Source organism: Lichenostomus cassidix, chromosome 2 (assembly GCF_008360975.1).
Source record: "Lichenostomus cassidix isolate B80296 chromosome 2, HeHo_3.0, whole genome shotgun sequence".
Taxonomy (NCBI): domain Eukaryota; kingdom Metazoa; phylum Chordata; class Aves; order Passeriformes; family Meliphagidae; genus Lichenostomus; species Lichenostomus cassidix.
Window position 1 is genome coordinate 53,670,777 of NC_139482.1, and position 12,097 is coordinate 53,682,873.

Genomic DNA, 12,097 nt, shown 5'->3' on the forward strand with positions numbered 1-12,097 from the left:
TTATTGTTATGAATTTTGTGAACAGTTAGATGTTGTGAGCGCTAAAATATTAGTGGATACTGTGTATTAGAGCTGCGTAGCTGAAACAGATGGAGAAAAAACAAGAAAAAGGAGAGTTAAGAGATAAGGCTAGTGGACACTGAACACCTGAAGACCAGTATGAATTGCACATATTCTGAAGGACTCTAAGAATCTTGCACATTACAGGACTTTGAGCCTCCTAGAACTTCCGGAAGAGCTAAAAAAACCCCAAACAACAACCCTCCCCCCCCCCCCCCCAAACAATCAACATCATCCTTTTAAGTGTATGAGAAGTCACATCTTGCATTCACAGTGGTAGCTGCCAATTTTCTTGGCTAGTGTTAAAATGAAAACTAGGTCACATAGTCTCTATGCATTTCTTGGAGATGACTGCTAATTCCACAGTAATAACTCTGAACTTTAACCTGTAGATATTAAAAGTTCTCACATCTGTGGTTCTAGAGAACTGAAAGACTTATAAGCAACTCTGTGTATACATACTCATCATGGCATACTCTATCAGAAAAAAAAGGAGGAAAAATTTGCAGTTGAACAAGACCAACAACAACAACAAAAAAAGTAGTTGTCTTTTTGGTTTTATTTATGCACAAGATTATACTATTGTCACTGAATACATACTATCTGTATTTAATAGAAATGGTGTAAATCCCTGTAAAGGTATACATTTTACTATTAGAGTATCTTATTTCTATTTAGTTGAAACAGAAAGTTAATAACTAAATAAGTAACTAACCAATAAATTCAGGTTTTCCAGTAATTTTTTCTCACCTGTTTAACTAAACTGTATTAAAATCTGCCTTAGATTTTTAAAGAGTATTTTCTTTTGGAATGGCGATAGCCCCAACTGAACATCATCAGAATAGAAAGAAAGTAGTGCAAACACCATATTCCACACCATTTTCCACACCATTTTATAATTAGCCCACCCTCCAAAAGAAGGTAATGGCCTTGTCTACAGGAACAAAGAGGTCCCAGTACTGTGGCCTGTTGTATATTTTCCAGATTGTGGCCTTGGCCACTTAAACAAAGACAAGACAGCTGCTCCACTTAGAATCATAAACTTAGTTTACAAATAACCATTTTCACTTCAGAAAAAAGTAGTTACAGAAAACAGTGAAAATAATAGTACCAACATGTACACATGTAATAGTTGGGAAGACATAAATTTCCTTCACCATAAAAGATACTTTAGCACTTTCCAAGCCAGTCCACAATGAGGACAATGTTATTTTTTAAAATCCTATCCGTGTTGTTATTGCACATGACATATTACATTGTACTGTACAGTGTGTGGTGATGAGAAATTCCCTGCTTATTTAATTGTGATCCTTCAATGAATTTGAAAGGAAGCACTTTATTTCCATTTCTTTAGCTGATGATTTTATTAACTCTTGTATTTGAGAACTGATGCTTAACAAAAAAAGCAGAAGAAAGAAAGGCCCTTGGCAGTATTGTGAAGGCCTGGAACTGAATAATGCACTTTAATAATGAGGAATAGAGCTATGGCTTTTGCTGATGGCTGTGACCAGCTCTGTGACCTGATTATGTCGCAGAGTGTCAGCAGCTGAGACACTACAAAAGGGAGCGCATCCCATCAAATCTATCTCCATTGTAATCACTCGCACTGCTGAGAGGCTTGTTAGGAGCAGGGAATCCATCAGGCCTCATTAGCACCATTTACCATCAAGAAGCTCAACGAGCAAATGTGTATCCTCTCATCAGAATAATGACAAACAAAGTACTCCTATTATCTAATTGGATCAACAATGCCTCTCTTTCTATTTAGTTTCCTGAGCTACTTGCAGACTACAACACTCAAAAATTAGTTATTTTTATGTTGATTACCAGGGTGGAGCTGTGCTAAAGATTTTTCTTATAAAGAAGGTTATCATATCTTCGTTGGGCACAACGAAGTCTGAGTTCCTTCAGGGGCATTCTTAGATTATACTGAAGGAATTCCAATTAATTCACTGTTCAATTAAAGTGTGGACAATACAATTACACCATACATACTTAGATTTTCCTAATAATCTACCAGGAAATAGACTATTGCCCTCTTTATCCCTAAGACAGTTCATTGTGCCAGTCCTTCTCATGCTACTTTTTTTCTTTTGTGGTGAAATGTTATTTTGCAATTGCTGAAATAGGTAATATTTTTCTCCTAGACAGCCCCCATCTTTCCAAAAGAGAAACTAAAATTACTCAATACCCACAGTTACAATGTATCTTATCCTGTTGAAGTCAAGAGACGTATATGAATGCAACTGATGACAATTAAGAAACTAGATTCACCAACCTTACTTTCGTATTTCTGTGGCTCATTTCCTTACAAAAATTATGAAAACAGCCAAAGCACATATCTCATGTGATTAAGAAACATAGCAAAACCAACACAAAACTCCTGATCTTTTCTTTCATTTGTAAAACCAGCATGAAAAAGAGATATATGGGGTTGTTAAACCTCTGAAGATTCCAAGGGCACTAGGTTCCTACTGTAAGGACAGGCTGAAGCTGAATAGGTAAACAGTCTCTCATTGAAATCTACTGACAGGGTGCAATCTGGTAAACCTGCTGCCCTGGCTTTTAAATTTAAGATATGAAAGCCCAGTGCTGCAAACACTTCCTGGAAAGTGCTGAGGGCAAACAGAATGTAAGCAGTGTTACATGGGCCAATAGCTCTTCATAATAAGCCTCTGAAAATGAAAATTTGATTTAGAGTCCTCTACCGGTACTATATCAAATTAATCAGGTGATCTAATAAAATTATTTCAATGGATTAGATCTCTTGGCTTGGTCTTGGGAAGCTCTAGTATTACAGTTCATATTGCCATCCAAAGCAAAAGAAGAAAAATAAATTAACATGCTATAACTGTGAATTCAGTAATTTAATGAATAACAAATACGTTATATAAATTATTGGTAATATATATAATTTTGTTACTGTAATTGTAAGAACTCCTAGACTATTGGGAATTAAGGCCATGCCATATATCATATAAAGGGTCATTTCCCTTAAATTTGCCGTAGGATCTTGTGTTTGACCTGTAGCTTAATATCTCCAGGGATTACTGATCACCATACATTTAGCTAGACAGATGGACATTTACAAGCCCTGAATTTCTGTAAGAGAAGCAGTGTATAATTACAAAGCTTGCACATACAAACATTCGGGTAAGTCATCCAGCTTTATATTTTCAGGAGTAAGTTTTGGGTGTCACACTTGTGATTTCTTGAAAGGGGCAATTTTCAAAGGGCAGATTCTCAACATATGGGACAAATCTGGCTCTTTAATGACTTCAAGCTAATTATTCAGAAATGGAGCGTTTCACATTACTATTCATTTATGCTCCCAATTTTGAAGAAACACCTTTTAGTTCTTTGTTAGGTGCTACAATTCTATTAATTTGAAGGGAATGTAATTAATTTCTGGAATGTAGTTAAATTATACTGAATAGTCCTGTTTTAAGACAGGTAGCCTGAGAAGTGGACTCTAAGTAATATGGGTTTGTGCTGAATATTACAAAAATGTATGTTATATGACACACTATTAATATTTATCTATATTGTGGCAAGGTCTGCAGTACTGATTATAAACCAAGGAACACTGGCAAAAACAAGTAATAAAAAGAAAACCCTTATTTTAAAGAGCTAGTCAAATAGATAGATGCTGTAATTTTATCCAACAGTGAGGAAGATTCTTCCTTTATTTTCTTTTTCTCTGCAACCTGCGGAATTATTGGACTTTACATTATGACTGGAATAAACAAGACTCATCTTGAGGGAAACTTTTATTCAGCAATATCTTCATAGTAGTATTTTTTTTTTAAAGATACAATGAATGGTCACACATAGATTATGATTTCTGTGGAGAACATGTAAAGGAAAAAACTATTAAAGAATTAGTCTGTGTTTATAACTTTAGCTCTTACAATGAACATCTTTGGTGTCAAGTGCCTCATGTGAGTGGTGATTGTGAACCATTTCTGGAGCACAGAAGAGATAGAAGAAACTAGCAGGCTTCTAGGTTGGAGCTGATCTGACTATGAGTTATAGGTATTATAACCAACTTTTCTTCCAAACCAATACCCCATCCCTCCAGAAATCTTAATAGGCTTTTGAGAGCCTCCATTTAAAGCTGGCTGCATAAAATGATCCTTTGATGAAAAGGGATTGAAGCAAGGGTTAAAGTAGACATTGAAAGGTTATTGTAGAGGGCACATTGTTCATACAATCCTCCTTTAATATGTGTGGTGTGCACCTGCGATAAGATGATTCATTAGATAAGGCCTCACTTTGACAAGCTCCATCGTTCAACCCTCGGGGTAGTGATGGAACAATTCTGCACCCACCCAGTAAATATAACAAGGTCAGCATTTTTTTTTCCTGGGACTTGGATGGTGATAGTGAAGCTCAGGAAGCATCTTTGTTTATGTGTTCTGTTAAAAAAACAATAGAGGGGGTCCTATAAAGTGTTGAATTTTGTTTTTTAATGGGCCAAAAAAGAAAAAATCTCACTCTTGTTCCAACTAACTAAAAGAGTGACAGAAAATTACCAGGAGAAATGCTGCTCTCCTTTTTTTTTTTTCTCCTTACTAGTAAACAGTAAGAGTAGAAACTAAACTTTAGATTCACATATCATACAAGCTGCATCATTTCAATAAATGTTTTTCAGAGCCTAACATCCACATAAACACTGTGGATATCACTGTATGCCCAATTTGTAGCATTTAGAATAATGACATTCAAATTACTCAGTTACCAGTTATATTGACAGATTCGTTGCAGAGAAACAAGCCATTGTGTTAATTTTAGCCCTAGTAAATGCAATAAAGAATGACAGTGGTCAAAATCTGAAAGCCTCTTAAGCATGCTGTATCAAAGGAATTATTTTTATATATATGGATTCAGATGCATATCTTTCTGCATCATACTAAGACTGAAACTGAAATAGTTTGAACAAATAAAGAGCTCCAAAATGTAGGTAATGCACAATCTCTCTCTTAGGCACACTAACTTAAACATTGTTCAAGTTTCTGTTTGGAAAATTTTCTTTAAACCAAAATAATCTCCCGAATTCTCATTTACAGGCTGGCACATCCATTGCAAATTGCTTAACATAGTTAATAAAAAATGACTAAGACATCAAGATAAATCCATCCCTGATACTTCATTACAATTTGTTTTCCTTTACTTAAAGCATTTAATGCCTTTTAAGAAATGAAGTAATACAGAAATGCCATAGAAATGCACAAAAAGCGTAGCACAGTACCATTTCATTAAAGGTGGCTGTTATTAGGCACATATAAGTGGAAGAAGACAACTGGTATATTTGTTAAGAATCACGGGGGTGCTGGACTTTTAAAATACCATGGTATTGCACAATTGCAATATTTTCAAAAGGCTGAAATAAAATAAAACAAACCCTTAGCATTTTCTAGCTTGAAAACACTTTCTAAGAGTGCCTAAATTCCTCCTATTTCTCAGACTTTCCTTTTTTTACCTTGTCTGGCAAATCAATATTTATGTATCTTCAACATGTGCACTTTAAAATTGCTGTCATACGAGCGGAACACATTTTTGTCCCAAGATCAGCCTGCCATCAGAATTCACTGTTTTCTCCATCTTCTACTCACCTGTCCTTGTGCATTAGTGACAAGTTGGCCTGTGACCCCCTGAAGACTGGAGAGGGCATTTCCAAAGGCCTGGGAATTTGCTATTGAGCCCATGGCTGCTGCTGCTGCAGCTGCTGCTGCTTGACTTGCTAGTGGATTATTAACCAGCTGAAAAAAAAGAAAGAAAATATCATGATAAAACCCATGATAAACGCATATTGTTAACTGGATAACATAAAAATGATGGCACAATAACATTTACGTTATTTTAATGTTTTTTAACCATTTTAATGTGTGTGAAAAAATGTCTGCTGCAAAAGCTGTAGTTGTTCTGAGAGGTTCTTACTCCTGGGGTTTTGAAAATGAATAGTTTCAAAAAAGGAATAGGAAATTCCATATTAATGTTGAAGAATAAAATTCTCTTTTTTAACCCTATATTCTGTCTCTTTTTTTTTTTTAATTGAATTATGCTTGATGTGTTTCTTTAGTCTCAATGTGCTAATGCCACAGGTGTAGCATACTGCTGTAAATAGCAATGAGTGAAAGATAGCACTTGATTTGACTGGGAGTGGAATGTTTACTTGGGGATATTCAGAACAGAGACTATTTTACTAACGACCTCAAACCCATGAAAAACTTGCAAATCCTTTTAATTTTTATCATTAAATAATTGGTCTAACTATCTAGATAAATCACGATAGAAGACTCAACCTTGTTATTAGGGTGAGTAGAAATCAACTGAAAATTCATAATGCATTTGCAAAATATGACAACATGCTGCTTCTCAAATGTGAATGATCAGTTCCAGGACTCATATATTTTCAGGAAATGAATTCTACTGTGTGTTTTAGTCAATTCTACCTCAATGTTCCATAGAAAGCACAGAGCATGTCATGGCTTTCACCTTAGAACACTAGGGGAATCCCACAGAGGAACGTTCCTATCAACATTTGTGCTTATCAAGCACATGAAATGAGTGTTCTTCTGTAAGAATTAAAAGTCGTCTGGGACATGGTTTTTCCACTGGATTATTGTGAAGTTTCTGTTTTCTTAGCCTTTTCTGAGAATGGACAAACTTTGAACCAAGCACACTGGGACGACAAAAATTATGAGTAAAAAAAAAAAATTGGGACCCATCATCGCTAGGACAGCCATCTTGAGAGCAATCAAACCGAGTACAAGAGGCTGAAAATACATTTTAGAGTGGCTTTGCTTCCTACAACTCATTGCATTGTAGCAGAACTTGCAAAATACACATTAGTGGGGTAGAGCAGCCAGACGTTTGAGGGAGAAAGCAGTCTAGGGACATTTTTTCTTAGACTGAGATAAAAAACCCTAGATCTAACTCAAAAAAACTTTATGTTTGAGCTCAAATTAGCAGGCGTTCTATGTCCTTAGATGATGAGCAAATTATCAAACCTTTAGAAATGGAGAGTCACAGGCACCATAAGGGATTTATTCCATAGATAGGCTCTGCTTCAAAATAGGTTATAAAAAATTAATCAGTGATTAGTAGATATTTTAAGCATGTTACAGATATGAGTAGTGTGTATGTTATAGACGTTTAGAAGCCCATCAATAGAAGATGTCAGATATGGTTATAATCTATGCTTATAAGAAACCTACTTGTCTGTTGGACATTGCAAGATCTACAATTGATTGGTCATACATTAAAACATCTATTAATCATTCATTAGCCTCTCATGAAGTATTTATAAATGCAACCTTGATATAAAGTGTAGCTTAAAGGGGTGCCTTGAGCACATCTAATCCCTCTAGAAATTGTAAAGTAAATAACTGAATAAAGATTAGCAGCAATGCCAGACAGAAAAGATGACATTGTTTGGAGGAAATATTTTGATTTGGAAAAAATTGTTATATGAATTTCAAAAAGCAGTCCACAGCACCCCATGGCAAAAAATCAAGCAGGAATAAAACACAAAAGGGAAAAACTGCAATGTGTGTTTGATTAGCAGTCCTGATGAGCTGTGAAGAGAACAGAGACCAGCACAATGACCAAAGCGAAGCTCAGTCCCTGAATGCAGACTGCAAGCAATTCCACTGACTGCACAAAGGTGTGAGCGCAAAGGTAGCTGATGAACTTTTCAGTGATTTGGGTGGTGGTGCTTGAGCAGTGTAATGTCAGAGAACAATATGGACAAATTGGTGAGTTTTCTGCTCAAAACAGTGACATTTCTTTATTGTCCCGATCAGAAGCTGGCAAACCCTGCCTTTTTTTCATAGCACTTCGTGGGCAGTACTGGGACTTGAAGTAATTCCCTTATAGCTGTAAATACTTGGAGAAGAAAGGGGCAGCAGCAAAAGCGTAAGACATTCAGAAAAGGCCTTCTACAATCTTATTAGCAACCCACAAATTCCTGCACTTCTGATCCTACAGCATCTGACTGCAGGTATAAATGAGAATCTCCAGACAGTTACCTGATATCAGCTAATAAACCACACTGGCTGCTATATTTAGTGCTTCAGAGGCATATAGGTACAGCTGCTTGGGAAGCATATATAAGCTTATGAATCTGGAAACCACAAAGGGTTAAAACCTTCTGAAAATCAGACTATCACCTTCTAGAATCTCTTTTCCATTTTTCTTGTACCAGTTTTCACAAAATGTACATTTTCAAATATAACAATAAAATTTAATTACAACAAACCCTGGAGACACTCAGGGTTGCTTTTAGTTGCATCACAGAGATAAGCCACTTATTAAAAATGATGACAGAAGCTGTGATATGCATAGGTACCCTGCATAGTACCATGTTTCAGGAAAAAATACAGTGAATGGGCCAAATTGCAGCATAAGAGACTTCAGAGTGCATATGAAAGCATCCCTATCTACTCATAAGTCTGATTAAAAAAGGAGAAGATGCATATTTCTGAGTCCATTGGGAAGCTGTTGACTGCAAGTTATGCTCTGTTCAACTGACCCCTTTAATATTGTATGCAAAGCAGTGATGGAGAAATACATCTCATTTCATTATGTCTGGACAACAACATACCACATTAAATCTCCCTTTTATTTAAAAAATAAAATTTCTAACTCGAGAGGTTTATGCAATTTCTCAGTGAAGTTTGGATCCCTAAGAATACATGTTGGAAATGTTAGAAATCAATTGTGAAAAATCCCACAAAGCGCTCTTCCCATTTTTTTCTATATTTAAATAATGATTTAATTTGGAAGGCTGAAATATTTGGAGCTGTCAATTCCAATGCCCAAATCTGCTCCCACTCAAAAACACCGTAACAGTAGATAATAGTAATCTTTGTTTACAGTGAAAGGCCAGCCCTCTCAATGGTGCCTCTACTAATAACATGATTATACGAGGAAGCAAACTTTCTGAGGAAGAATCTTATAATAACTGAGTAGGTTTAGTACATTTTTGTAAATAACCAAAGCTGAACCTTTAAAGGTAAAGCATATGAAAATTGTTCTACTCTAGATCAGTTAAAGCAGAAGACATTCCAATGCAGCAAATAGAATTCACACAAATAAAACTGATCTGGGAAATTTTGGTGGATGAGAAGCACTACTTACAAAATCGTAAAACTGTGCCATGTGAAGTGAGCATTTCTATGCTTAAGAGATAGTCTTCAAAAAAAAAAAAAATTTGAAGAAAAGTGTGTTAGAGTCAATGCTGCAAACAGCATTCTTGAGAGCCACAAACAATCTTTTCTTTTGGAAGAATACAATCTTCCTCTTTATTTTGAAAACTAACTTTGTATTTCATTGAACTTGCTGTGAGAAACTGATCAAGCATTCATCTATTGTTGAATACAAGATCAAATTTGATAACCTACACAGTAATTTTACTTTTCTCTGTGAAAGGCATGTCCTACTGAACTTTCAGTCTCCCGGTCTGGAAATCAAAAAGCCAGTTTTACTCATTACAATATAATACATTCAACAAATAGAAAGAAAAAAACGAACCATTTTACTGATGAAAAGTCAAACCATTTCAGAATGCCAGAGCATCACATGGCAAAATGGGCCTGAAACCTGAAAGGTAAAGTCACTTAATGTAGTGCCAGTATGCAGATGTTGAGTGTTTTCTAAAGCACTTGTGGAAGGGGCTAAGAGTGAAGACATGCTGCAGTCCGAATGCAACAATGGAGAATGGAAGGACACATTGCAGAGTAACTTCAGGCATAACTTCATTTTACAAAATAGTATTGGTGTTTTTCAGGAAGACACTTAAAACAATCACATATCTGGATATCTCCTAGAGATGAAATTGGTGTGGAAAAGTATTATATTTGATTAGGGATCAAAAGATCCTCAGTCTCTTATGTTTTTTGACAATCTCTTCTGTAGGGAGCATCACACTAGATTAGTTGCTGAGAGTATTTGCCTAAACCAATGCTTTTCAAGGGAAAACAATATCTCTAACAGTTGAGAAGAATTCAGCAATGCTCTCAATCAAAAACACACTTTTTAAAATCCATAATGAGTGAAAATTAAGCACATAAATGAAATTTTTATCAGCATGGCATGTGTGTTTGTAGGAATTTTTAGATGAGAATCTATCTGAATTGTATTGTGTTTAGATTATGAGAGAATTACAAGTCACAATATAATGGATTTATTCCCATTTTTTCTCAGTGGCTCATGAGACAGATTTTGGGTATTAGTCACTGGACCTTAAGGAAAAAAAAAGACAGTTTCCTACTGAACACAGGCTCCTGAGGATATTCTGATACCTTGTTTGTTACTGTGACCAGCATTATCATCTGTATTGGGTGTAGATGGAAAGGTTTTGGTAGTGGGGGAGCAGTAGAGAACAAAGAAAAAAAAAAAGGTGAACAAAACAAAGGGAGCAGCAAAGTCAGAAAGGAGAAGGAGGTGTTCCACAGCAGTGAAAGTATCCCCACTGAAACCCTTGGGAGATCCTAGACTGAGCAAATGGCTATTTTCTGATCAGAACTGATCCATGGAGAGCTCATGCAGGAGCAGGGAAAAAGTGTGAAGAGAAAGGAGCAAGAGAGGGGAACTATTAAGGACTGATCATAGCTCTCCTTGTCCCCTGAACTGCTGAGAGTGGGTATAGAAGTCAGGAGTGAAGGAGTGAAATTAAGGCTGGGAGAGGGGGGAGAAAAGCTGTTTCAATATTTGTTTCTCACTTAATTGGCAATAAATTAAAGTTAATTATCTCCAAACTGAGGCTGTTTTGCCCTCAACACCAATTGGTAAACAGTCCATCTTGACCCATGAGCTTTCTCACCCTGTTTCCTTCCCCAGTCAACTGAGGCAATGAGTGAGTCTGGGTGGGCACTGCTAGCACACCACACAATTAAATGACAATAACTGGAGACTACATTTGGTAACAACAATACTCAAGTGTTTTCAACACCCTGATGACATAGAAGAAGAGCATTCCAACCTAGATACCCAAATGCTTGGTTTCTAAACATGAATGGAGGAAGAAATGCAGTTTCCCTGAAAGCCCCCATTAGCTCTCCTGGCAAATTCTTTAAGAAGTATTAATGCTTATATTCCTAATTGTTTTCAATATGCATATATACCTAGTATCAGTTGACAGCTCCCTGACCCTGCACAAAATCTCTCGGTCCTTGAAGGAATTTAAAAGAAGATATTGGAAAGACTGCTTCAAGTGAATCCTGTGAAAGCACCAAGATACCACAGCAAGAAGTACCAAACAAATGTTCATAATAATCAAGAAGATCACCCCTTAGGACTTATATAGAATTGTGGGTGCCTGAGCCATGTCAATTTAATTTATTTTTAGGGTCTTAAGTAAAAATAAGTCAAATTTTCATAAATCCTGTGAACATGCAGATCCCAAGAAAGTCGAGAAGAGTACACAGGTAATATAAACAAAAAGATGTTAATTTCATCCAAAGAGATGCTATGAGCAAACATTCTGGAAACTCCATCTGGTTTTGTACTTATCAGTTAGATTTTTTTTAACGCTGATCTTTCCCTTCCTCCCTCCTTTTTTGTTTACATAATAGGATAATTACAACACTTAACTTTTATAAATTATCAGGGTAAAATGTCTCATAAAATGGCTGTCATAGAACCTAATCATGCATAGCTCTTTGAAAACATGCCCAGCAGGCAATACCCAAATTATGAAAACAAATTAGATCTGTCAACATTTTGGGTTTTTACACTGCTGTGATATGATCAACCTACAAAGTGTACAATGTAGTTATAATATCCAGACTCATCCAACAGTGTCTGGTTATTTCAAAACAGCACAGGTCTATATTTGCAAATGGTTGTAGATAGTAAGAGCTCTAAATAGGCTGCTTAGATGGACATTTCAGTATATGCACATATATCACAAATTTATGTGCAGCATACAGTGTAGAGACAAGGATATTGGAATATCTGAAAGCACTGACTTGACACAGGCACTTAAAATATCTGGTTCTCACAGATACTTAGTCTGCTCATTATATACATT

The 12,097-nt window shown here is 36.0% G+C and overlaps 1 protein-coding gene across 2 annotated transcripts in view; it reads right to left on the bottom strand.

Annotated features, from left to right (window-relative positions):
* Positions 1–12,097, bottom strand: part of POU6F2 (POU class 6 homeobox 2) — a 293,372-nt gene that overhangs the window by 54,359 nt on the left and 226,916 nt on the right. For both annotated transcript variants that reach the window (XM_085051596.1, XM_085051597.1), the window contains exon 6: positions 5,676–5,822. In XM_085051596.1, the coding sequence (XP_084907722.1) occupies positions 5,676–5,822 (147 nt within the window). The remainder of the gene's footprint in view (positions 1–5,675; positions 5,823–12,097) is intronic.